The sequence below is a fragment of the Epinephelus lanceolatus genome, unplaced genomic scaffold (genome assembly GCF_041903045.1).
Source record: "Epinephelus lanceolatus isolate andai-2023 unplaced genomic scaffold, ASM4190304v1 scaffold28, whole genome shotgun sequence".
Classification (NCBI taxonomy): domain Eukaryota; kingdom Metazoa; phylum Chordata; class Actinopteri; order Perciformes; family Serranidae; genus Epinephelus; species Epinephelus lanceolatus.
Genome location: NW_027556810.1, coordinates 361,462 through 389,329, shown reverse-complemented (window position 1 = coordinate 389,329; position 27,868 = coordinate 361,462). Strand labels below are relative to the sequence as shown.

The following is a 27,868-nucleotide window of genomic DNA, read 5'->3' as shown; positions in this document are numbered from 1 at the left end:
GGAAACTCTGAGCGTGTTAACTCTGAGATGAGGGAAACTCTGAGTGTGTTAACTCTGAGATGAGGGAAACTCCTGAGCGTGTTAACCCCGAGATGAGGGAAACTCAGAGCGTGTTAACCCCGAGATGAGGGAAACTCAGAGCGTATTAACCCCGAGATGAGGGAAACTCAGAGCGTGTTAACTCTGAGATGAGGGAAACTCAGAGCGTGTTAACCCCCGAGATGAGGGAAACTCTGAGTAAGTTAACCCCGAGATGAGGGAAACTAGGGAAACTCTGAGCGTGTTAACCCTGAGATGAAGGAAACTCAGAGTGTGTTAACCCCGAGATGAGGGAAACTCTGAGTAAGTTAACCCCGAGATGAGGGAAACTCTGAGTGTGTTAACCCTGAGATGAGGGAAACTCTGAGCGTGTTAACCCCGAGATGAGGGAAACTCAGAGCGTGTTAACTCTGAGATGAGGGAAACTCAGAGCGTGTTAACCCCGAGATGAGGGAAACTCTGAGTAAGTTAACCCCGAGATGAGGGAAACTCTGAGTGTGTTAACCCCGAGATGAGGGAAACTCTGAGTGTGTTAACCCCGAGATGAGGGAAACTCTGAGTAAGTTAACCCTGAGATGAGGGACACTCAGAGCGTGTTAACCCCGAGATGAGGGAAACTCTGAGTGTGTTAACTCTGAGATGAGGGAAACTCTGAGTGTGTTAACTCTGAGATGAGGGAAACTCTGAGTGTGTTAACTCTGAGATGAGGGAAACTCTGAGCGTGTTAACTCTGGGATGAGGGAAACTCTGAGCGTGTTAACCCTGAGATGAGGGAAACTCTGAGCGTGTTAACCCTGAGATGAGGGAAACTCTGAGCGTGTTAACCCTGAGATGAGGGAAACTCTGAGTGTGTTAACACCGAGATGAGGGAAACTCTGAGCGTGTTAACCCCGAGATGAGGGAAACTCAGAGCGTGTTAACCCCGAGATGAGGGAAACTCTGAGTAAATTAACCCTGAGATGAGGGAAACTCTGAGTAAATTAACCCTGAGATGAGGGAAACTCTGAGCGTGTTAACCCCGAGATGAGGGAAACTCTGAGCGTGTTAACCCTGAGATGAGGGAAACTCTGAGCGTGTTAACCCTGAGATGAAGGAAACTCAGAGTGTGTTAACCCTGAGATGAGGGAAACTCTGAGCGTGTTAACCCCGAGATGAGGGAAACTCAGAGCGTGTTAACTCTGAGATGAGGGAAACTCAGAGCGTGTTAACTCTGAGATGAGGGAAACTCAGAGCGTGTTAACCCTGAGATGAGGGACACTCTGAGCGTGTTAACCCTGAGATGAGGGAAACTCTGAGTAAATTAACCCTGAGATGAGGGAAACTCTGAGTGTGTTAACCCCGAGATGAGGGAAACTCTGAGCGTGTTAACCCTGAGATGAGGGAAACTCTGAGTAAATTAACCCTGAGATGAGGGAAACTCTGAGTGTGTTAACCCCGAGATGAGGGAAACTCTGAGTAAATTAACTCTGAGATGAGGGAAACTCTGAGTAAATTAACCCTGAGATGAGGGAAACTCTGAGTGTGTTAACTCTGAGATGAGGGAAACTCTGAGTAAGTTAACCCTGAGATGAGGGAAACTCTGAGTGTGTTAACCCCGAGATGAGGGAAACTCTGAGTGTGTTAACCCTGAGATGAGGGAAACTCTGAGCGTGTTAACCCCGAGATGAGGGAAACTCAGAGCGTGTTAACTCTGAGATGAGGGAAACTCAGAGCGTGTTAACCCCGAGATAAGGGAAACTCTGAGTGTGTTAACCCTGAGATGAGGGAAACTCTGAGCGTGTTAACTCTGAGATGAGGGAAACTCAGAGCGTGTTAACCCCGAGATGAGGGAAACTCTGAGCGTATTAACCCCGAGATGAGGGAAACTCAGAGCGTGTTAACCCTGAGATGAGGGAAACTCAGAGCGTGTTAACTCTGAGATGAGGGAATCTCTGAGTGTGTTAACTCTGAGATGAGGGAAACTCTGAGCGTGTTACCCCTGAGATGAGGGAAACTCAGAGCGTGTTAACCCCGAGATGAGGGAAACTCTGAGTAAGTTAACCCCGAGATGAGGGAAACTCAGAGCGTGTTAACCCCGAGATGAGGGAAACTCTGAGTGTGTTAACCCCGAGATGAGGGAAACTCTGAGTAAGTTAACCCCGAGATGAGGGAAACTCAGAGCGTGTTAACCCCGAGATGAGGGAAACTCAGAGAGTGTTAACTCTGAGATGAGGGAAACTCTGAGTGTGTTAACTCTGAGATGAGGGAAACTCTGAGCGTGTTACCCCTGAGATGAGGGAAACTCAGAGCGTGTTAACCCCGAGATGAGGGAAACTCAGAGCGTGTTAACCCCGAGATGAGGGAAACTCTGAGTAAGTTAACCCCGAGATGAGGGAAACTCAGAGCGTGTTAACCCCGAGATGAGGGAAACTCTGAGTGTGTTAACCCCGAGATGAGGGAAACTCTGAGTAAGTTAACCCCGAGATGAGGGAAACTCAGAGCGTGTTAACCCCGAGATGAGGGAAACTCTGAGTAAGTTAACCCCGAGATGAGGGAAACTCAGAGCGTGTTAACCCCGAGATGAGGGAAACTCTGAGTGTGTTAACCCCGAGATGAGGGAAACTCTGAGTAAGTTAACCCCGAGATGAGGGAAACTCAGAGCGTGTTAACCCTGAGATGAGGGAAACTCTGAGTAAATTAACCCTGAGATGAGGGAAACTCTGAGTGTGTTAACCCCGAGATGAGGGAAACTCTGAGTAAATTAACTCTGAGATGAGGGAAACTCTGAGTAAATTAACCCTGAGATGAGGGAAACTCTGAGTGTGTTAACTCTGAGATGAGGGAAACTCTGAGTAAGTTAACCCTGAGATGAGGGAAACTCTGAGTGTGTTAACCCCGAGATGAGGGAAACTCTGAGTGTGTTAACCCTGAGATGAGGGAAACTCTGAGCGTGTTAACCCCGAGATGAGGGAAACTCAGAGCGTGTTAACTCTGAGATGAGGGAAACTCAGAGCGTGTTAACCCCGAGATAAGGGAAACTCTGACTGTGTTAACCCTGAGATGAGGGAAACTCTGAGCGTGTTAACTCTGAGATGAGGGAAACTCAGAGCGTGTTAACCCCGAGATGAGGGAAACTCTGAGCGTATTAACCCCGAGATGAGGGAAACTCTGAGCGTATTAACCCCGAGATGAGGGAAACTCAGAGCGTGTTAACCCTGAGATGAGGGAAACTCAGAGCGTGTTAACTCTGAGATGAGGGAATCTCTGAGTGTATTAACCCCGAGATGAGGGAAACTCTGAGCGTATTAACCCCGAGATGAGGGAAACTCTGAGCGTATTAACCCCGAGATGAGGGAAACTCTGAGTAAGTTAACCCCGAGATGAGGGAAACTCAGAGCGTGTTAACCCCGAGATGAGGGAAACTCTGAGTGTGTTAACCCCGAGATGAGGGAAACTCTGAGTAAGTTAACCCCGAGATGAGGGAAACTCAGAGCGTGTTAACCCCGAGATGAGGGAAACTCAGAGCGTGTTAACTCTGAGATGAGGGAAACTCTGAGTGTGTTAACTCTGAGATGAGGGAAACTCTGAGCGTGTTACCCCTGAGATGAGGGAAACTCAGAGCGTGTTAACCCCGAGATGAGGGAAACTCAGAGCGTGTTAACCCCGAGATGAGGGAAACTCTGAGTAAGTTAACCCCGAGATGAGGGAAACTCAGAGCGTGTTAACCCCGAGATGAGGGAAACTCTGAGTGTGTTAACCCCGAGATGAGGGAAACTCTGAGTAAGTTAACCCCGAGATGAGGGAAACTCAGAGCGTGTTAACCCCGAGATGAGGGAAACTCTGAGTGTGTTAACCCCGAGATGAGGGAAACTCTGAGTAAGTTAACCCCGAGATGAGGGAAACTCAGAGCGTGTTAACTCTGAGATGAGGGAAACTCTGAGTGTGTTAACCCCGAGATGAGGGAAACTCTGAGTAAGTTAACCCCGAGATGAGGGAAACTCAGAGCGTGTTAACCCCGAGATGAGGGAAACTCAGAGCGTGTTAACTCTGAGATGAGGGAAACTCTGAGCGTGTTAACTCTGAGATGAGGGAAACTCTGAGTGTGTTAACCCCGAGATGAGGGAAACTCTGAGCGTGTTAACTCTGAGATGAGGGAAACTCTGAGCGTGTTAACCCCGAGATGAGGGAAACTCAGAGCGTGTTAACCCCGAGATGAGGGAAACTCAGAGCGTATTAACCCCGAGATGAGGGAAACTCAGAGCGTGTTAACTCTGAGATGAGGGAAACTCAGAGCGTGTTAACCCCGAGATGAGGGAAACTCTGAGTAAGTTAACCCCGAGATGAGGGAAACTCTGAGTGTGTTAACCCTGAGATGAGGGAAACTCTGAGCGTGTCAACCCTGAGATGAAGGAAACTCAGAGTGTGTTAACCCCGAGATGAGGGAAACTCTGAGTAAGTTAACCCCGAGATGAGGGAAACTCTGAGTGTGTTAACTCTGAGATGAGGGAAACTCTGAGCGTGTTAACCCCGAGATGAGGGAAACTCAGAGCGTGTTAACTCTGAGATGAGGGAAACTCAGAGCGTGTTAACCCCGATATGAGGGAAACTCTGAGTAAGTTAACCCCGAGATGAGGGAAACTCTGAGTGTGTTAACCCCGAGATGAGGGAAACTCTGAGTGTGTTAACCCCGAGATGAGGGAAACTCTGAGTAAGTTAACCCTGAGATGAGGGACACTCAGAGCGTGTTAACCCCGAGATGAGGGAAACTCTGAGTGTGTTAACTCTGAGATGAGGGAAACTCTGAGTGTGTTAACTCTGAGATGAGGGAAACTCTGAGTGTGTTAACCCTGAGATGAGGGAAACTCTGAGCGTGTTAACCCTGAGATGAGGGAAACTCTGAGCGTGTTAACCCTGAGATGAGGGAAACTCTGAGTGTGTTAACCCCGAGATGAGGGAAACTCTGAGCGTGTTAACCCTGAGATGAGGGAAACTCAGAGCGTGTTAACCCCGAGATGAGGGAAACTCAGAGCGTATTAACCCTGAGATGAGGGAAACTCTGAGTGTGTTAACTCTGAGATAAGGGAAACTCTGAATATGTTAACCCTGAGATGAGGGAAACTCAGAGCGTGTTACCCCCGAGATGAGGGAAACTCAGAGCGTGTTAACCCCGAGATGAGGGAAACTCTGAGTAAGTTAACCCCGAGATGAGGGAAACTCAGAGCGTGTTAAACCCGAGATGAGGGAAACTCTGAGTGTGTTAACTCTGAGATGAGGGAAACTCTGAGCGTGTTAACCCTGAGATGAGGGAAACTCTGAGTAAATTAACCCTGAGATGAGGGAAACTCTGAGTAAATTAACCCTGAGATGAGGGAAACTCTGAGCGTGTTAACCCCGAGATGAGGGAAACTCTGAGCGTGTTAACCCTGAGATGAGGGAAACTCTGAGCGTGTAAACCCTGAGATGAAGGAAACTCAGAGTGTGTTAACCCTGAGATGAGGGAAACTCTGAGCGTGTTAACCCCGAGATGAGGGAAACTCAGAGCGTGTTAACTCTGAGACGAGGGAAACTCAGAGCGTGTTAACTCTGAGATGAGGGAAACTCAGAGCGTGTTAACCCCGAGATGAGGGAAACTCTGAGTAAGTTAACCCCGAGATGAGGGAAACTCAGAGCGTGTTAACCCCGAGATGAGGGAAACTCTGAGTGTGTTAACCTCGAGATGAGGGAAACTCTGAGTAAGTTAACCCCGAGATGAGGGAAACTCAGAGTGTGTTAACCCCGAGATGAGGGAAACTCAGAGCGTGTTAACTCTGAGATGAGGGAAACTCTGAGTGTGTTAACTCTGAGATGAGGGAAACTCTGAGCGTGTTACCCCTGAGATGAGGGAAACTCAGAGCGTGTTAACCCCGAGATGAGGGAAACTCAGAGCGTATTAACCCCGAGATGAGGGAAACTCAGAGCGTGTTAACTCTGAGATGAGGGAAACTCAGAGCGTGTTAACCCCGAGATGAGGGAAACTCTGAGTAAGTTAACCCCGAGATGAGGGAAACTCTGAGTGTGTTAACCCTGAGATGAGGGAAACTCTGAGCGTGTTAACCCTGAGATGAAGGAAACTCAGAGTGTGTTAACCCCGAGATGAGGGAAACTCTGAGTAAGTTAACCCCGAGATGAGGGAAACTCTGAGTGTGTTAACCCTGAGATGAGGGAAACTCTGAGCGTGTTAACCCCGAGATGAGGGAAACTCAGAGCGTGTTAACTCTGAGATGAGGGAAACTCAGAGCGTGTTAACCCCGAGATGAGGGAAACTCTGAGTAAGTTAACCCCGAGATGAGGGAAACTCAGAGCGTGTTAACCCCGAGATGAGGGAAACTCTGAGTGTGTTAACTCTGAGATGAGGGAAACTCTGAGCGTGTTAACCCTGAGATGAGGGAAACTCAGAGCGTGTTAACCCCGAGATGAGGGAAACTCTGAGTAAGTTAACCCCGAGATGAGGGAAACTCAGAGCGTGTTAACCCCGAGATGAGGGAAACTCTGAGTGTGTTAACTCTGAGATGAGGGAAACTCTGAGCGTGTTAACCCCGAGATGAGGGAAACTCAGAGCGTGTTAACCCCGAGATGAGGGAAACTCTGAGTAAGTTAACCCCGAGATGAGGGAAACTCAGAGCGTGTTAACCCCGAGATGAGGGAAACTCTGAGTGTGTTAACTCTGAGATGAGGGAAACTCTGAGCGTGTTAACCCTGAGATGAGGGAAACTCTGAGTAAATTAACCCTGAGATGAGGGAAACTCTGAGCGTGTTAACCCCGAGATGAGGGAAACTCTGAGCGTGTTAACCCTGAGATGAAGGAAACTCAGAGTGTGTTAACCCTGAGATGAGGGAAACTCTGAGCGTGTTAACCCCGAGATGAGGGAAACTCAGAGCGTGTTAACTCTGAGATGAGGGAAACTCAGAGCGTGTTAACTCTGAGATGAGGGAAACTCTGAGCGTGTTAACCCCGAGATGAGGGAAACTCTGAGTAAGTTAACCCCGAGATGAGGGAAACTCTGAGTGTGTTAACCCTGAGATGAGGGAAACTCTGAGCGTGTTAACCCTGAGATGAAGGAAACTCAGAGTGTGTTAACCCTGAGATGAGGGAAACTCTGAGCGTGTTAACCCCGAGATGAGGGAAACTCAGAGCGTGTTAACTCTGAGATGAGGGAAACTCAGAGCGTGTTAACCCCGAGATGAGGGAAACTCTGAGTAAGTTAACACCGAGATGAGGGAAACTCTGAGTGTGTTAACCCCGAGATGAGGGAAACTCTGAGTGTGTTAACCCCGAGATGAGGGAAACTCTGAGTAAGTTAACCCTGAGATGAGGGACACTCTGAGTAAATTAACACTGAGATGAGGGAAACTCTGAGTGTGTTAACTCTGAGATGAGGGAAACTCTGAGTAAATTAACCCTGAGATGAGGGAAACTCTGAGTGTGTTAACTCTGAGATGAGGGAAACTCTGAGTAAGTTAACCCTGAGATGAGGGAAACTCTGAGTGTGTTAACCCGGAGATGAGGGAAACTCTGAGTGTGTTAACCCTGAGATGAGGGAAACTCTGAGCGTGTTAACCCTGAGATGAGGGAAACTCTGAGCGTGTTAACCCCGAGATGAGGGAAACTCAGAGCGTGTTAACTCTGAGATGAGGGAAACTCAGAGCGTGTTAACCCCGAGATGAGGGAAACTCTGAGTAAGTTAACCCCGAGATGAGGGAAACTCTGAGTGTGTTAACCCTGAGATGAGGGACACTCTGAGCGTGTTAACCTCGAGATGAGGGAAACTCAGAGCGTGTTAACCCCGAGATGAGGGAAACTCTGAGCGTGTTAACCCCGAGATGAGGGACACTCTGAGCGTGTTAACCCCGAGATGATGGAAACTCAGAGCGTGTTAACCCCGAGATGAGGGAAACTCTGAGCGTGTTAACCCCGAGATGAGGGAAACTCTGAGCGTGTTAACTCTGAGATGAGGGAAACTCTGAGCGTGTTAACCCCGAGATGAGGGAAACTCTGAGCGTGTTAACCCCGAGATGAGGGAAACTCTGAGCGTGTTAACCCCGAGATGAGGGAAACTCTGAGCGTGTTAACCCCGAGATGAGGGAAACTCTGAGCGTGTTAACCCCGAGATGAGGGAAACTCTGAGCGTGTTAACCCCGAGATGAGGGAAACTCAGAGCGTGTTAACCCCGAGATGAGGGAAACTCAGAGCGTGTTAACCCTGAGATGAGGGAAACTCTGAGTGTGTTAACCCCGTGATGAGGGAAACTCAGAGCGTGTTAACCCCGAGATGAGGGAAACTCAGAGCGTGTTAACCCCGAGATGAGGGAAACTCAGAGCGTGTTAACCCCGAGATGAGGGAAACTCAGAGCGTGTTAACCCTGAGATGAGGGAAACTCTGAGTAAATTAACCCTGAGATGAGGGAAACTCTGAGTGTGTTAACCCCGAGATGAGGGAAACTCTGAGCGTGTTAACCCTGAGATGAGGGAAACTCTGAGTAAATTAACCCTGAGATGAGGGAAACTCTGAGTGTGTTAACCCCGAGATGAGGGAAACTCTGAGTAAATTAACTCTGAGATGAGGGAAACTCTGAGTAAATTAACCCTGAGATGAGGGAAACTCTGAGTGTGTTAACTCTGAGATGAGGGAAACTCTGAGTAAGTTAACCCTGAGATGAGGGAAACTCTGAGTGTGTTAACTCTGAGATGAGGGAAACTCTGAGCGTGTTAACCCTGAGATGAGGGAAACTCTGAGTAAATTAACCCTGAGATGAGGGAAACTCTGAGTAAATTAACCCTGAGATGAGGGAAACTCTGAGCGTGTTAACCCCGAGATGAGGGAAACTCTGAGCGTGTTAACCCTGAGATGAGGGAAACTCTGAGTAAATTAACCCTGAGATGAGGGAAACTCTGAGCGTGTTAACCCTGAGATGAGGGAAACTCTGAGTAAATTAACCCTGAGATGAGGGAAACTCTGAGTAAGTTAACACTGAGATGAGGGAAACTCTGAGCGTGTTAACCCTGAGATGAAGGAAACTCAGAGTGTGTTAACCCTGAGATGAGGGAAACTCTGAGCGTGTTAACTCTGAGATGAGGGAAACTCTGAGCGTGTTAACTCTGAGATGAGGGAAACTCAGAGCGTGTTAACCCTGAGATGAGGGAAACTCAGAGCGTGTTAACCCCGAGATGAGGGAAACTCAGAGCGTGTTAACTCTGAGATGAGGGAAACTCAGAGCGTGTTAACTCTGAGATGAGGGAAACTCAGAGCGTGTTAACCCCGAGATGAGGGAAACTCTGAGTAAGTTAACCCCGAGATGAGGGAAACTCTGAGTGTGTTAACCCTGAGATGAGGGAAACTCTGAGCGTGTTAACCCTGAGATGAAGGAAACTCAGAGTGTGTTAACCCCGAGATGAGGGAAACTCTGAGCGTGTTAACCCCGAGATGAGGGAAACTCAGAGCGTATTAACCCTGAGATGAGGGAAACTCTGAGTGTGTTAACCCCGAGATGAGGGAAACTCAGAGCGTATTAACCCCGAGATGAGGGAAACTCAGAGCGTGTTAACCCCGAGATGAGGGAAACTCAGAGCGTATTAACCCCGAGATGAGGGAAACTCAGAGCGTATTAACCCCGAGATGAGGGAAACTCAGAGCGTATTAACCCCGAGATGAGGGAAACTCAGAGCGTGTTAACCCCGAGATGAGGGAAACTCTGAGTGTGTTAACCCCGAGATGAGGGAAACTCAGAGCGTGTTAACCCCGAGATGAGGGAAACTCAGAGCGTGTTAACCCCGAGATGAGGGAAATTCTGAGTGTGTTAACCCCGAGATGAGGGAAACTCAGAGCGTGTTAACCCCGAGATGAGGGAAACTCAGAGCGTATTAACCCTGAGATGAGGGAAACTCTGAGTGTGTTAACTCTGAGATAAGGGAAACTCTGAATATGTTAACCCTGAGATGAGGGAAACTCAGAGCGTGTTACCCCCGAGATGAGGGAAACTCAGAGCGTGTTAACCCCGAGATGAGGGAAACTCAGAGCGTGTTAACCCCGAGATGAGGGAAACTCTGAGTAAATTAACCCCGAGATGAGGGAAACTCAGAGTGTGTTAACCCCGAGATGAGGGAAACTCTGAGTAAATTAACCCCGAGATGAGGGAAACTCAGAGTGTGTTAACCCCGAGATGAGGGAAACTCAGAGCGTGTTAACCCCGAGATGAGGGAAACTCAGAGTGTGTTAACCCCGAGATGAGGGAAACTCTGAGTAAGTTAACCCCGAGATGAGGGAAACTCTGAGTAAATTAACCCCGAGATGAGGGAAACTCAGAGTGTGTTAACCCCGAGATGAGGGAAACTCTGAGTAAATTAACCCCGAGATGAGGGAAACTCAGAGTGTGTTAACCCCGAGATGAGGGAAACTCAGAGCGTGTTAACCCCGAGATGAGGGAAACTCAGAGTGTGTTAACCCCGAGATGAGGGAAACTCTGAGTAAATTAACCCCGAGATGAGGGAAACTCAGAGCGTGTTAACCCCGAGATGAGGGAAACTCTGAGTGTGTTAACTCTGAGATGAGGGAAACTCTGAGCGTGTTAACCCTGAGATGAGGGAAACTCTGAGTAAATTAACCCTGAGATGAGGGAAACTCTGAGTAAATTAACCCTGAGATGAGGGAAACTCTGAGTAAATTAACCCTGAGATGAGGGAAACTCTGAGCGTGTTAACCCCGAGATGAGGGAAACTCTGAGCGTGTTAACCCTGAGATGAGGGAAACTCTGAGTAAATTAACCCTGAGATGAGGGAAACTCTGAGCGTGTTAACCCTGAGATGAGGGAAACTCTGAGTAAATTAACCCTGAGATGAGGGAAACTCTGAGTAAGTTAACACTGAGATGAGGGAAACTCTGAGCGTGTTAACCCTGAGATGAAGGAAACTCAGAGTGTGTTAACCCTGAGATGAGGGAAACTCTGAGCGTGTTAACCCCGAGATGAGGGAAACTCAGAGCGTGTTAACTCTGAGATGAGGGAAACTCAGAGCGTGTTAACCCCGAGATGAGGGAAACTCTGAGTAAGTTAACCCCGAGATGAGGGAAACTCTGAGCGTGTTAACCCTGAGATGAGGGAAACTCTGAGCGTGTTAACCCTGAGATGAAGGAAACTCAGAGTGTGTTAACCCTGAGATGAGGGAAACTCTGAGCGTGTTAACCCTGAGATGAAGGAAACTCAGAGTGTGTTAACCCCGAGATGAGGGAAACTCTGAGCGTGTTAACCCTGAGATGAGGGAAACTCTGAGCGTGTTAACCCTGAGATGAAGGAAACTCAGAGTGTGTTAACCCCGAGATGAGGGAAACTCTGAGCGTGTTAACCCTGAGATGAGGGAAACTCTGAGCGTGTTAACCCCGAGATGAGGGACACTCTGAGCGTGTTAACCCCGAGATGATGGAAACTCAGAGCGTGTTAACCCCGAGATGAGGGAAACTCTGAGCGTGTTAACCCCGAGATGAGGGAAACTCTGAGCGTGTCAACCCCGAGATGAGGGAAACTCTGAGCGTGTTAACCCCGAGATGAGGGAAACTCTGAGCGTGTTAACCCCGAGATGAGGGAAACTCTGAGCGTGTTAACCCCGAGATGAGGGAAACTCTGAGCGTGTTAACCCCCGAGATGAGGGAAACTCTGAGCGTGTTAACCCCCGAGATGAGGGAAACTCTGAGTAAGTTAACCCCGAGATGAGGGAACCTCTGAGCGTGTTAACCCCGAGATGAGGGAAACTCTGAGCGTGTTAACCCTGAGATGAGGGACACTCTGAGCGTGTTAACCCTGAGATGAGGGAAACTCTGAGTAAATTAACCCCGAGATGAGGGAAACTCTGAGTGTGTTAACCCCGAGATGAGGGAAACTCTGAGCGTGTTAACCCCGAGATGAGGGAAACTCTGAGTAAATTAACCCTGAGATGAGGGAAACTCTGAGTGTGTTAACTCTGAGATGAGGGAAACTCTGAGTAAATTAACCCTGAGATGAGGGAAACTCTGAGTGTGTTAACCCTGAGATGAGGGAAACTCTGAGTAAATTAACCCTGAGATGAGGGAAACTCTGAGTGTGTTAACTCTGAGATGAGGGAAACTCTGAGTAAATTAACCCTGAGATGAGGGAAACTCTGAGTGTGTTAACTCTGAGATGAGGGAAACTCTGAGTAAGTTAACCCTGAGATGAGGGAAACTCTGAGTGTGTTAACCCTGAGATGAGGGAAACTCTGAGCGTGTTAACCCTGAGATGAGGGAAAGTCTGAGCGTGTTAACCCTGAGATGAGGGACACTCTGAGCGTGTTAACCCTGAGATGAGGGAAACTCTGAGTAAATTAACCCTGAGATGAGGGAAACTCTGAGTGTGTTAACCCTGAGATGAGGGAAACTCTGAGTGTGTTAACCCTGAGATGAGGGAAACTCTGAGTGTGTTAACCCTGAGATGAGGGAAACTCTGAGTGTGTTAACCCTGAGATGAGGGAAACTCTGAGTAAATTAACCCTGAGATGAGGGAAACTCTGAGTGTGTTAACCCTGAGATGAGGGAAAGTCTGAGCGTGTTAACCCTGAGATGAGGGACACTCTGAGCGTGTTAACCCTGAGATGAGGGAAACTCTGAGTAAATTAACCCTGAGATGAGGGAAACTCTGAGTGTGTTAACCCTGAGATGAGGGAAACTCTGAGTGTGTTAACCCTGAGATGAGGGAAACTCTAAGCGTGTTAACCCCGAGATGAGGGAAACTCTGAGCGTGTTAACCCTGAGATGAGGGAAACTCTGAGCGTGTTAACCCCGAGATGAGGGAAACTCTGAGTAAATTAACCCTGAGATGAGGGAAACTCTGAGCGTGTTAACTCTGAGATGAGGGAAACTCTGAGTAAATTAACCCTGAGATGAGGGAAACTCTGAGTAAATTAACCCTGAGATGAGGGAAACTCTGAGCGTGTTAACCCTGAGATGAGGGAAACTCTGAGCGTGTTAACCCTGAGATGAGGGAAACTCTGAGCGTGTTAACCCTGAGATGAGGGAAACTCTGAGTGTGTTAACCCCGAGATGAGGGAAACTCTGAGTTATCCGTTCCAGAAAGAGAGGTAACTGAAACTCTGAGTCAGTCACCATGGTAACAGACTCTGTGAACATAACCTGCTCGCTGACAGGTTTTCTTCAATAAACCCTGAGTGTTTCTCTGTCTCCTCCCTCTTACACGCTGTTTCATTTCCTCATTCATTCAGTCCGTGTCAAAGCTTGTATGGAAGCGCATTCATTAGCGGAGATTTACCGTCTGTCACAGTCTAAATCCTGCTGGATATTAGTTTGTTACTCAGGACTGTCTGAAGTTACTGAATTTATGCACATCAGTCATTTCTTTGGACATCAGTTTTTGTCTTTACATTCAAATAACACACAGCGAGAATTCACCCTCAGCTCAGAATCAAACCTCTGTCCTTTTTATATTTATTATTTTTATAACACTGTGCACAAGGATCAGACTGTCAGTCTGTCAGAGCAGCTCCCAAATGTTTATTGCACATAATGTGTAGGTCTAATTATTTAAATTTTAAAAATGGGTATGAAGCTTTAGACACGTAGTATCAATGACTAATGATCTCTGTCACTGATGTCACTGGTCGCACTGATGGAACATAATTCCTATAGCCTAATATTGGGGATTATATGTTCATATTTCTGAGTGAGCAATGGTGCAGCATTTCAGTGTCTTTAAATTTACTACATTTGTAGCTGAAATAAAGTCACTGAATGCTGTTGAGTCAAGATACAAATAGATGTGCAACATTTTAAAATCTACTGTATTTTAACCTCAACGTCTTTTCAAGTGCAAATCACCAAACATATTATTACTGGGTCAGACTGTGAGTTTACAGTCATGTCTTTATGTCTTTGATCTATAGCCTAGCCTATATGTTTTAAATCTTCTGCCTCCTGTGTTTTTCCCCATCAGATTAAATCTGAACAAATATATTATTATATATTATTAATATAATGTAATGTATCTACAGCCTGATACACAGTCAGATTCCACCACTTTATCTTCATTAAGGAAATGTAAGTCTGATAAATGATGACTAAACTTTTTTATTAACTTTATGGTTAACTTATTTACACTTTCCTCGCTCTGACTCAGGCTCTTCTTTTAAAGATAAACGTGCACCGTCTGCTACACATGCATTAATATCTCTACATCCACTGGATTAAAATGGAGGCGCTGCTCAGAGTTTGTACCTGAAATACCCCTCAGGTAGGAGGTTCAACAAACTCTGAGTCTAACCCTGAACTCTGACTTGACTTACCCTGAGCTGGGAAACTCTGAGTATCCGGTTCCAGAACAGCTGATTTGAATGAGTTTAATCAACTCTGAGTAGGTACACCTTGAGTTAAGCACGTGCACAACCACAATAAAAAGCCATCATCAATGGAGCCCCGATACCTCGATTCAGTAGAGGCCACGAATATCGTCGGTCCCCAAGTAGGTAGCCATCAAAGTCTCCTGCAGTTATAATGGATACATTTGGTTGTGTTGAAAGAGAAAGACAATGAATGATATTTGCACAAAGCTTTGGGCTTCTTACCACGTGCAAATCTATTGCTCAGGCTACACTCACGGAAGATCCGGGAATCATGGACGCAGCCTGGGCACTTGGCCTCCACATTAGTGATTATGTGTGTTGCACCACATATGATCTTGACATTGCAGAGGATGACATGTTAGTTGTATATTGTGATGTATAGTCTGTCACTTTAAGATAAAAGGCTAGTTAATGTACCTGAACATTAATGCTGTGGAAGGACGTCATATTAACATAGTCCCCTCATTTTCTGCTGGAGCAGTGATGGGTGTTTGGGGCCATCTATGCACCCTGAGACTAAAACAATAGCTAATAACTGATCTCAGTCTGAGGTTGCAGCAGAATGTCTCTAACATAATATTAAATATAATATAGAATACACAATATAATTTTAGAATACTGTCTGATTTCTACATCAGTTACCTGCAGTCCTGTGGAACTCCTCTTTCATGTTCCTCAGAGGTTTGTGCCCAGGGAACACCACCATGATGGTGGTCTGAAGATCCTCTCCCAGAACTCAGGGTTTCTTATAGAAAACCTGCCAGCGAGCAGGTTAGGTTCACAGACTCAGTTGCCATAGTGACTGACTCACAGTTTGACTTACCTCTCTGTCTGGAAGTGAAAACCCAGAGTTTCCCTCATCTCAGAGTTAACACGCTCAGAGTTTTCACTGAACCAGAGTTTAAATAGAGTTTAAATATATTGATTATTGATTTGTCATCAGAGCCTCTGATCAAACATCTTGATTAACAACAATCTGAGTTTACATTCAATAAAACGTTATTATCAACGTGTCAGACGAACAGTGACTCCTTCTCCTCCTCCTTCTCCTCCTCCTCCTCCTTCTCCTCTTTTAAGCGCATGCACCTCCCTGCCGGAAACGCACAAGCGCACGCGCGCGGCTCGGTCCGGGCTGGTTCACGCGCGCGTCCCGTGTCTTCACCACGTCAGTGACGCGCGCTGTTTACAGAGAGAGGAGGAGGAGGGTTGAAGGAGGACTGACAGAGAGGAAGAAGAAGAAGAAGAGTTTCTTTCTGTCCAGAGAAGAGGAAGAGGAGGAAGAGGAGACGTCCCGCTGTAGTCCTGGTCTCTGATGGACTCACAGAACTCTCAGATCAGTAGAAGAAGAACTTGGAGGAGTTCCTCTTCAAACCTTTTCCTATCTAAACTTTACGCGCGCTCCCGCCGCCTGCGGCTGTAACGCGCATGCTTTCTCCACAGCTGTTTTTGTTTTTTCTTCTTCGGTGAATAATAATGGACCGATTGTGTCACTGGGTCCGGTGGTGACGTCACTGGAGAGACAGAGAGGGAGGACCGGTGCGCGCTGCTGATCCAGATCACAACCAGGGCTGTCGGGAGCGCGCCTCGGCTGAGCGCATGAATGTGAGTGTTTGTTTACAACTTTGACGTCAGAGGGTTTGATTCACTGTTGTTTGTGAAGTTTGTTGTTTGTAACACATGCCCTCACATTCAGATTTATGTTCCCTCACTTTCAGATTCATGTTCCCTCACTTTCAGATTTATGTGCCCTCACATTCAGATTTATGTTCCCTCACATTCAGATTTATGTTCCCTCACATTCAGTTTGTGTGGTTCATTGTCAGCCTAGTGGTGGGTGATAAAACGATAACATATTGTCTCGCGATAAATACTTATATGCCACTCATCCAGGTATCATCGGATAATTCGTAATTCATTTGTAATTGCAATTGTCATTGTAATTCAAAAACCAAAAACGGTAAATCTGTTATTTGATTCAAAACAAAAAATGGAAAACCGTTTTTGGTGTCAGAATCAAATAATGGAAAACCAATCAAACCCCGCCTGTTTTTGCAGATTCGTTTTATCGTTATTCCTTTTTGGACTGAATATTGAACAGGTCTGCGGGACACTCAGCCAATTCGTTTTCACGTTTGAAACCAAAAACGGAAGTCACTTGGTTTTTTTCTTCTTTTTTTTTAAACCAAAAATCGAAAAACGAAATCACGTGATCTATTCCTTTTATGTTTCCAAACAAAAAAAAACAGAAAACCAAATTCAAAAGACCGTGCAATTTTGGTTTTTGCAAATTCCTTTTTTCATTTCTCATTTGGGACAGACAGTAGTGCAGTGGACAGACAGGAAGCGGAAGTGAAGTATAAAAACGTCAAAATAAAATCCAAGAGGATAGAATGGCCATTCTATTAAAAATGTAACAGCCAACATTATGCAAGCACAGGATCTAATAAAATAAATAAATAGGCCCACAAATGCTATGCATATGAAGTGTATTTTATCCAAAAAATGTGTGAAATATTATTTAGTTGCGTAGTGTGAATTAATAGCCTAATTAATTACATATGTGGAAATAGCCTGTGTCGTCCTTTGTTAACCATTTCACATACAGATGTTACTCATTTCAGTGCTGCAGCCACAGTGAAGGGGGTGAAATAATTGATCCAGGAGTAGCTGCAGTGCACAACAACAACCAGCAGGTGGCACATGTGAGCAGTTGAGATGCAGCGTCCAACTGAAACTGTTTGAGAATTAGCAGTACTGTTATATTTTCTGCCAGACCTGTACAGTATACTAACTCATTACACAGACTTAATTTCATAAAGGACATTTCTACTATGATATTTAAACCAACCATCCGTATTATGAAACATGGAATTAAACTTTTAGCTTCTGAAGTATTTAGTTAGACAGCTCTGATGGAGCTCAGGATTTATCAGGAGGACGCTGCTTTACTCAAACAAATTTCACTGTATGAAATATATCCGTGAGAACATGATTTCAGTTGGAGGTGTGGGGTTGCTGAATATTAAACACCCCCTCCCCAAAAAACATTTTGAGTTTATTAAATACCTGCAGAGATGCGGCCGCAGCAGAAACGATAAGTGCGTCTCCCCATTGAGAGAGACACTGTGCGCATTTATGCACGAAACACAGCAGCCTGACTTCATTAATTATCAGGATCTAATGTTAATTAATGTTCTGTGTTCTTCTACACATGCAAAAGGTCACATACATAGTTCAGGTTCATACAGTGAAATTTGTTTGAGTAGTTTTTCGTTTTTGGTTTAAAATGAAAGAAAAGGAAAAAAACACGTGACTTCTGTTTTTGGTTTCAAACGCGAAAACGAATTGGCTGAATGTCAGCAGACCTGTTCAATATTAAATCCAAAAAGGAATAACGATAAAATGAATTAACAAAAAATAAAAACGGGCTGGGTTTGATTGGTTTTTCATTATTTGATTCTGACAACAAAATCAGTTTTCCGTTTTTTTGTTTTGAATCAAATAACAGATTTACTGTTTTTTGGTTTTTGAATTACAAATGATTAATTTTATTATCGAACCATTGACCTTAACCTGGATTAATAGAAGGGCATTATATGAATACAATGGTGTCATGGTGAGCCAACCTAATTCTTTCCAAATAGAGCTATTCAAGTCATCTGGTGAAAATTCTTGTATTTTTTAATATCGCAATATATATTGCAAAAAAAAAAAATTATAAAAATCTCAATGTCAGTTTTTTCCAATATCGTGCAGCCCTAGTTGACAATACATTTTCCTCCGTGTGCCTTGACTGATGACTGTGATTGAAATCAGAAGAAAGTGTTAAAATTTATTTATTTTCTCCTGGTCCTTATTTTAAATACATGTAGGTTATTGAAGAATTATCGATAATTATCGTTATTGATCAATATGAACCAGCTATATTGTGATATACTTTTCAGCCATATCGCCCGTCTCTAGCTCTGAGTTGCTCTGCAGTGTAAATAGTTGTTGTCACAGCAGGAACAGAAACTTTCTCCTCCACTGACTCAGACTTTCACCATCTGAAGGGACGTGCATGCTCATCTGCATCTGTAGAGCAGCCAGTAGGAACAAGGCCTCTCTAAAATGTCCTGTGATTGGACAAAGTGTCCTGAAGATAGGAGGACAAGTGGACGTCCAGTTGTCTCTATAATCAGAGGTTATTGTGGCCCCGTCCATCTCAGAGTTACCTCCTCCATGTCCTCACGTTTGAATAAGAATCATCACGTTGACACAGAACTGCTGTGTTTCTGCGTTCATGTGGAACTCACGGTTACGACACAGGAAGTCATGAACTCGAGTCTCTCAGTACATTTGTAGTTTTGAGGACATGAACGCGACTTCAGGGGGACTCGTAGGGTCACTTCCTGTGAACGCAGCCTGTATATGAAGGAGTGGAGGTTTCTGTCAGCTGGAAGTGTCATCATCGTTTAGCCAATCGGCATGCAGACGTTCATCTATTGGTCCAATCAGAGCAGCTTGTGTGTCCCACACAGGAACACACTTAGAAACATGTGAGAGTGTGAAGACCCTGCAGTGGTCAGAGAACAAAGAACACATACTTTAATCTGACCTGTGGAACAGCAGAACGTCTCCAACACTGAAATACTGAGAGTACAGTGTACTGAGAGTAGCAGTAAATGTACAGACTGAGGGTGATTGTTGTTTCAACAGTTGAGATCTTGCAGAACCTGAACTGAGCACACACGCACGCACGCACACACACACACACACACACACACACGTTAATCCAGGTTGTGCAACAGGCAGCAGACTGAGGCAACAACAAGCAGCAGCAGCGTGGTGACTCAGAGGAAACAGGAAACACAGAAGAAGAAAACCAGTTTCAGACGAGAGACACAGACTGTAGCAGGGGACAGACAGACAGGAAGTGCAGTGAGACGGGGTTGTTACTCTGCGTTTGACTGGACCTGAGCAGACAGACTGTGTTTGTTTTCATACGTTATGGGGACATGAAGCAGGTACCACACTGTGAGGACTCATCTCCTGTTTGGGGACAACAGCAGGTAGAGTGTCAGAGTGTACACCTGTGTCAGCGTCACGGTACTAATAAAGTTTTGTCTATTTGAACACTCCAGTTTTTAACCCTTTAAAACCTTGTGACGTCATGCCGACGGCCGCAGACCTGTGTTTACATCATTCTGTTTATACGTACATATAAATAAGAACAGTGACAGACACAGCGTAAACACTCCTGTCCTCCGTGTCGTCGTGTCATTACCTTGTGTTACCGTACCTGATGGCGGTGAAAACATCTTCCCCGTGACGGCCACCGGAGGTCGCTGCTCTCATGATTCTGTTTGAACTGATGTGAAATAAAAACTGTGGTAGAACATTCATTCTTTCATCAGCAGGAAGTTCAGGCTTCTTCTTCACCACCAACATGTTGTACACTCATAATGACATCATCACGCCACATTACATGAGGTGTAAAACCCACATGAAACACACATGTGACGTCATGCCAGAAGAACCAGGAACACTTTTTCACTGCTGAAAAACTAAATAATGTACAGGCAGCACAGTTGTGCAGTGGTTAGCACCGTCACCTCACGGGTTTGAGCCCCAGGGTGAGCGAGCCCTTCTGTGTGGAGTCTGCATGTTCTCCCCGTGTCAGCATGGGTTTCCTCCAGGTGCTCTGACATGTTCTCCCTGTGTCAGCGTGGGTTTCCTCCAGGTGCTCTGACATGTTCTCCCTGTGTCAGTGTGGGTTTCCTCCAGGTGCTCTGACATGTTCTCCCTGTGTCAGCGTGGGTTTCCTCCAGGTGCTCTGACATGTTCTCCCTGTGTCAGCGTGGGTTTCCTCCAGGTGCTCTGACATGTTCTCCCTGTGTCAGTGTGGGTTTCCTCCAGGTGCTCCGACATGTTCTCCCTGTGTCAGCGTGGGTTTTCTCCAGGTGCTCCGACATGTTCTCCCTGTGTCAGCGTGGGTTTCCTCCAGGTGCTCTGACATGTTCTCCCTGTGTCAGCGTGGGTTTCCTCCAGGTGCTCTGACATGTTCTTCCCTTCTCAGTGTGGGTTTCCTCCAGGTGCTCCGACATGTTCTTCCCTTGTCAGTGTGGGTTTCCTCCAGGTGCTCTGACATGTTCTTCCCGTGTCAGTGTGGGCTTTCTCCAGGTGATCCGACATGTTCTCCCTGTGTCAGCGTGGGTTTCCTCCGGGTGCTCCGACATGTTCTCCCTGTGTCAGCGTGGGTTTCCTCCAGGTGCTCTGACATGTTCTCCCTGTGTCAGCGTGGGTTTCCTCCAGGTGCTCTGACATGTTCTCCCTGTGTCAGCGTGGGTTTCCTCCAGGTGCTCTGACATGTTCTCCCCGTGTCAGCGTGGGTTTCCTCCAGGTGCTCTGACATGTTCTCCCCGTGTCAGCGTGGGTTTCCTCCGGGTGCTCTGACATGTTCTCCCCGTGTCAGCGTGGGTTTCCTCCAGGTGCTCTGACATGTTCTCCCCGTGTCAGCGTGGGTTTCCTCCAGGTGCTCTGACATGTTCTCCCTGTATCAGCATGGGTTTCCTCCAGGTGCTCTGACATGTTCTCCCTTTGTCAGTGTGGGTTTCCTCCAGGTGCTCTGACATGTTCTCCCTGTGTCAGTGTGGGTTTCCTCCAGGTGCTCCGACATGTTCTTCCCGTGTCAGCGTGGGTTTCCTCCAGGTGATCCGACATGTTCTCCCTGTGTCAGCGTGGGTTTCCTCCAGGTGCTCCCACATGTTCTCCCTGTGTCAGTGTGGGTTTCCTCCAGGTGCTCTGACATGTTCTCTCTGTGTCAGCATGGGTTTCCTCCAGGTGCTCTGACATGTTCTCCCCGTGTCAGCGTGGGTTTCCTCCAGGTGCTCTGACATGTTCTCCCTGTGTCAGCATGGGTTTCCTCCAGGTGCTCTGACATGTTCTCCCTGTGTCAGCGTGGGTTTCCTCCAGGTGCTCTGACATGTTCTCCTCGTGTCAGCGTGGGTTTCCTCCAGGTGCTCTGACATGTTCTTCCCGTGTCAGTGTGGGTTTCCTCCAGGTGCTCCGACATGTTCTTCCCGTGTCAGTGTGGGTTTCCTCCAGGTGATCCGACATGTTCTCCCTGTGTCAGCGTGGGTTTCCTCCAGGTGCTCCCACATGTTCTCCCCGTGTCAGCGTGGGTTTCCTCCAGGTGCTCTGACATGTTCTTCCCGTGTCAGTGTGGGTTTCCTCCAGGTGCTCCAACATGTTCTTCCCGTGTCAGCGTGGGTTTCCTCCAGGTGATCCGACATGTTCTCCCTGTGTCAGCGTGGGTTTCCTCCAGGTGCTCCCACATGTTCTCCCTGTGTCAGTGTGGGTTTCCTCCAGGTGCTCTGACATGTTCTCCCTGTGTCAGCACGGGTTTCCTCCAGGTGCTCTGACATGTTCTCCCCGTGTCAGCGTGGGTTTCCTCCAGGTGCTCCGACATGTTCTTCCCGTGTCAGCGTGGTTTTTCTCCAGGTGATCCGACATGTTCTCCCTGTGTCAGTGTAGGTTTCCTCCAGGTGCTCCCACATGTTCTCCCTGTGTCAGTGTGGGTTTCCTCCAGGTGCTCTGACATGTTCTCCCTGTGTCAGCATGGGTTTCCTCCAGGTGCTCTGACATGTTCTTCCCCTGTCAGTGTGGGTTTCCTCCAGGTGCTCTGACATGTTCTCCCCGTGTCAGCGTGGGTTTCCTCCAGGTGCTCTGACATGTTCTCCCCGTGTCAGCGTGGGTTTCCTCCAGGTGCTCCGACATGTTCTCCCTGTGTCAGCGTGGGTTTCCTCCAGGTGCTCCGACATGTTCTCCCTGTGTCAGCGTGGGTTTCCTCCAGGTGCTCCGACATGTTCTCCCCGTGTCAGTGTGGGTTTCCTCCAGGTGCTCTGACATGTTCTCCCCGTGTCAGCGTGGGTTTCCTCCAGGTGCTCTGACATGTTCTCCCTGTGTCAGCATGGGTTTCCTCCAGGTGCTCTGACATGTTCTCCCCGTGTCAGCGTGGGTTTCCTCCAGGTGCTCTGACATGTTCTCCCTGTGTCAACGTGGGTTTCCTCCAGGTGCTCTGACATGTTCTCCCTGTGTCAGCGTGGGTTTCCTCCAGGTGCTCTGACATGTTCTCCTCCGGTCAGCGTGGGTTTCCTCCAGGTGCTCTGACATGTTCTTCCCGTGTCAGCGTGGGTTTCCTCCAGGTGCTCCGACATGTTCTTCCCGTGTCAGCGTGGGTTTCCTCCAGGTGCTCCGACATGTTCTCCCCGTGTCAGTGTGGGTTTCCTCCAGGTGCTCTGACATATTCTCCCTGTGTCAGCGTGGGTTTCCTCCAGGTGCTCCAGCTTCCTCCCACAGTCCAAAGACATGCAGGTTAATTGGTGACTTTCAATTGTCCGTAGCTGACAATGTGAGTGTGGTTGTCTGTCTCTATGTGTCATTCATGTGATAGTCAAGACATTTAAAATAAAATTGATTATTCACTCAAACAAACTTTAGCTCAGGTTGTGCAGATTACAGAGACATTTGAAGATACTCCAGGAAATGACATCACAAACAAAACCCCCAGTGTAGACACTGAGGACTGTTTCTACTGCATAGAGTGTAAAGGGTTAATGAAATGTCCTAATAAGATACATTAACCATTGTTTTCTCTGTGTTTTAGTGAGGCTGTAGTGTGTGTGTGTGTGTGTGTGTGTGTGTGAGTGAGAGGATGAGCGGTGGTAAAAAGAGGAGTGGCTTCCAGATCACCAGTGTGACCTCAGACATCAACCAGACTCTGGCTGGCCAATCAGCTCCCAGTGTGGTCCTGACCGTCGTCCAATCAGCAGCCTCCTTCTCCTGCAGCGCTCAGGGAAGCTCCTCCCAGCCGACCACGCCCTCTCTGAAGAGGAAATACATCTCCCACGATGCCTCAGGGCAGGGGGTGGGGTCTTCCTCCAGGTTCAGGGTGGTGAGGCTGGCGGTGGGCGGGGCCGGCGGCGGTGGGCAGGGCGAGCCGTACCACCGCGGGCGATGGACGTGCACGGACTTTGTGGAGCGTCATGAAGGGGCAGTGTTCAAGCGGGTGATGGACACCATGAGACATGCCCACTCGCTGGAGTCCCTGGAGATGATCGGTCGGGACATAGACAGAGGTGCAGTCCACTCTCAGGACACCGCCCACCTGCTGGCTCAGCCAATCCGTGGCAAGGAGGGGGCGGGGCTTGTGCTGCACAGCGGGCCGCCTTCTCCGACACACCAAGAGCCAATCAACATCCGGCTCCTGGACCTCAAGGAGCCAATGGGAGCTCAGGGTTTTGAATACACCCTTCCACCTCCTTCGCCCCGCCCACGAATCGTCCCTCCACCTCTACGATTGGACGTCGATTCTGCAGGACGGGTACGAAGCAATTTCATTGGATGAAGTAAAACAGCTTCAATACTTTATACTGACCTGTCTCATCTGCCTGTCTCACCTGTCTCTCTCACCTGTCCCTCTCAGTCTGTCCTCAGGCTGTCCCACTCTCAGCCCAGCTCCCCCCCTGCTGGACCGTACCATCCCACTCTGACCCCCATTCAAACTCCAGCAGCCTTCAGTCTGGACGAAACCATCTTCAGCCTGTCGGGGGATGACAGGTAAGTTATTCATGACTCACTGGTGGGTGTGGCCGCTGTGGGGAGGTGTCTCATCTACAGTTAGCTGCAGACAGACAGACAGAGACATGTGGACAGACAGCTGCAGGGAACAGATACAACTCGAACAATCATTACTACAGCTACTGATGATTGATGGATGATGGAGTCATGTTCTATGTCACCATGAACACACTGAGGGAACATGTCTATGATTGTAGAACGTGTCTGTGATTGTAGAACGTGTCTGTGACTGTAGAATGTGTCTGTGGTTGTAGAACCTGTCTACACTCAGAGCACCGTCAGCTGATCTCAGAGCAGCGAGAACAGACTCATAGTGTGGACGCCAGATTAAGACATAAAGAGGACGTATTGATTCAGAGACAGCGGAACGTCTATCGGTCAATATTGCTCTTAGAAACTTATAGGTGAGAACCAGCTACATCCCCACCAGTTTGGATCAGAACCAATGTAAACAGGGCTGTGTCATCAACAGGGGGCGGGGCATGACATGACAGAAGTGATTGGTCCCAGAAAGATGCTGGATCGCACTGATCACCTGTTAACTGTACCCACCGATGATGTCACAGCCCAGCCCTCAGCTGGAAACCCTCCAGGTTCCGATCTAACAACAACAACAACAACAATATATAAATACATAAAAACAAATAGTTGATGATTGTTTATGAAACATCTGAAATTCTCCTCAGAAACTTTTTGTGGATGTTGATGTTTGCTTTTACAGAAAAATGTAAACAAATATTAACTAACAATGAGACTGTGTAAACACCACCATACACAACAACAACAACAACAACAACAATACTAATAATAATAATGACAACAATAATAATAATAATAATGATAATGAATTTTGATGTATTATACATTTTTTATATTTTAATCAGTTTCTGATGAATTATTTGTAAATATTTATTATCTGAAAAAAATATTATTTCATGATTTATCAATAAATAAATTCATATATATTTAATTTATTTAAAAACCTCTGATGTGTCAAATAGCTTCTAATATTTTAATTAACTTATAATATATTTCTTATTTTTTGATATATAAATACAACTCTGTCATATTCAGTAAACTCTGATATTTAATTATTCTTTGTTGTCTTATTTATTTATTTTGTTTAGTTAAATTCTGAAATACTAATAATTTTCATATATGACTTACTCTCATATATTAATTCATTTTTCATATATTAATTTCTGATTTATTAATAGTGAATTTGATCTCAGTCAGCAGGTGTAGAAACATGTTTCAGTTTGAATCATATTCAGTTAATTACTTTTTGATTAGTTAATAAATCTGTGTCATAAACATTAATTACTGATAAAGAGTTTGTATGTTTCAGTTTGATTCATATATTAATAAATGTCTGTAGTTAATATGTTGCAGCATCCAGGAGATTAGAAACATGTTGGATCTTAAATTATATAAATTACTGATATATAAATGAATTAATGTGATAATAATAGTAGTTGGGTGTAAAAACATGTTTCAGTTTGATTCATAATAATTAATCACTGATATATAAACAGTTATTTATTTACAGTATCAGCTGATGTCTGAACCTGTCTGAGTCTGACTGTATGAACACATGAATACATGAATGAATGAAACTCTGTGTTCAGACTGACTCTGAGTGGGCGGTAGGAGAATTCCCCTGCAGTGTTCCTATTGGCTGACAGTGAGTGGGCAGGGGCTGGAATGAGGCAGCAGCCAATCAGAGGGCAGAGAGTGTGTGGGTGTGGGAGGCGGGGTTGTTTAGAGGAGACACTCAGAGACACTCAGAGTCTAACAGTCAACATGTGGACGTCCTGAGACGGCTGCTGCTGATTGGACAAAGTTCTCAGGGACCTGAGGCAGCCAATCAGAGACAGTTTGGAGGACAGGAGACAGGAACGGCGAACAACTAAGACTGTGGACGTTAACAAGGGTGGACATTGAAGCAGTTTCTTTGAATCACCTTCTCGTTGGATGATCTGACTACTGATTGGTCAGCAGGTTCCTGCGGTCTGTAGCTGAGCTCTGATTGGACATGACTGACGCTGGGCTGTAATTGGTTGGACATGTTCGGGAGTGTAAAGAAAATGATTTTGGGGCAAGGGCAGCCATCCTCTCCCCTCTCTGACCCCACCCCCTGTCCTCGTCCTCAGCGCCGTCCTCCGTCGACCCCGCCCCTCCCTCGCAAGACGCTACAGCTTGTTGCTAAGCAACCAGAGGCTCCTGTTGTGTTACGGGATCGGAGGCGGGTCAAAGGTCAGGTGTCAGGTGTCAGGGAGTCCTGGCCGGGCGTTGCGCTGATGGCCTCTGAGCCCAAACACAAGACGAGTCGGAGGTCCCTGACCCCGCCCTCCTGGGGTCAGAAACCCAGAACTGCCCACCAACCACAACCTCAGGTGACCCCATCAGCCCTGCGCACCGGCCTGCCACCCGCTTCCCCTCACCCTCATTGGTCAGTCCCCGTTAGAGCTCCACCCACTGGACGGGGCTCAGATGCCACTATGATGTCACTGCTGCTGTTCTGCCACAGGTAACTACGGCAACCACATGGAGGGGGTGGGTGGGCTCTGACTCACCTGGAGGTCGACACGCCTTCTAAAAATCTGGGGGGTTATGGCGTCTTTGTTAAAATCACTCTGATGCTTCATCAATAAAGCATCACTCTGATGCTTTATTGATGAGGTATCAATGGGTTAGGGTCAATGACCACGGGAGGACACGTGATCAGAGGCATTTAAAATGTCTCAAAGTGTGGAAGTGTCAGACACAGAGACAGAGTCAGAGATGGAGACGGAGACAGAGACAGAGACAGAGTCAGAGTCAGAGTCAGAGATGGAGACGGAGACGGAGACGGAGACAGAGTCAGAGTCAGAGACAGAGTCAAAGACAGAGAGAGAGAGACAGTCAGAGACAGAGACAGAGTCAAAGACAGAGACAGAGTCAAAGACAGAGACAGGGTCAAAGACAAAGACAGGGTCAAAGACAAAGACAGAGACAGAGTCAAAGACAGAGGCAGAGTGAGAGTCAGAGACAGAGACAGAGAGAGAGACAGAGTCAGAGTCAGTCAGAGTCAGAGACAGAGACAGAGACAGAAAGAGTCAGAGTCAGTCAGAGACAGAGACAGAGTCAGAGTCAGTCAGAGACAGAGTCAGTCACAGAGACAGAGACAGAATCAGAGCCAGTCAGTCACAGAGACAGAGTAAGAGCCAGTCAGAGAAAGAGTCAGAGTCAGAGACAGAGACAGAGACAGAGTCAGAGTCAGTCAGAGAAAGAGTCAGAGTCAGAGTCAGAGTCAGTCAGAGACAGAGACAGAGTCAGAATCAGAGACAGAGACAGAGTCAGAGTCAGTCAGAGAAAGAGTCAGAGTCAGAGTCAGTCAGAGACAGAGACAGAGTCAGAGTCAGTCAGAGAAAGAGTCAGAGTCAGAGTCAGTCAGAGACAGAGACAGAGTCAGAATCAGAGACAGAGACAGAGTCAGTCAGAGACAGAGACAGAGTCAGAGACAGTCAGTCACAGAGACAGAGTAAGAGTCAGTCAGAGAAAGAGTCAGAGTCAGAGACAGAGACAGAGTCAGAGTCAGTCAGAGAAAGAGTCAGAATCAGAGACAGCGACAGAGTCAGAGTCAGAGTCAGTCAGAGAAAGAGTCAGAGTCAGAGTCAGTCAGAGACAGAGACAGAGACAGTCAGAGAGACAGAATCAGAGACAGGGACAGAGTCAGAATCAGAGAAAGAGACAGAGTCAGAGACAGAGACAGACAGAGTCAGAGTCAGTCAGAGAAAGAGTCAGAGTCAGTGTCAGAGACAGAGACAGAGACAGAAAGAGTCAGTCACAGAGACAG

The 27,868-nt window shown here is 47.0% G+C and overlaps 1 protein-coding gene across 4 annotated transcripts in view; it reads left to right on the top strand.

The window, feature by feature from the left end:
- The first annotated feature begins 15,561 nt into the window (after positions 1 to 15,561).
- LOC117246113 (TSC22 domain family protein 4) overlaps positions 15,562 to 27,868 on the top strand; it is a 128,030-nt gene continuing 115,723 nt past the window's right edge. For 2 of the 4 annotated variants that reach the window (XM_078166035.1, XM_078166033.1), the window contains exons 1-3: positions 15,565 to 16,011; positions 23,057 to 23,773; positions 23,876 to 24,009. In XM_078166035.1, coding sequence (XP_078022161.1) covers positions 23,105 to 23,773; positions 23,876 to 24,009 — 803 coding nt within the window. In that variant the 5' untranslated portion in view covers positions 15,565 to 16,011; positions 23,057 to 23,104. Of the gene's footprint in view, positions 16,012 to 17,862; positions 19,461 to 23,056; positions 23,774 to 23,875; positions 24,010 to 24,284; positions 24,841 to 27,868 lie in introns of those variants that run through there. The other 2 variants (XM_033609849.2, XM_078166034.1) reach the window with 2 other exon arrangements.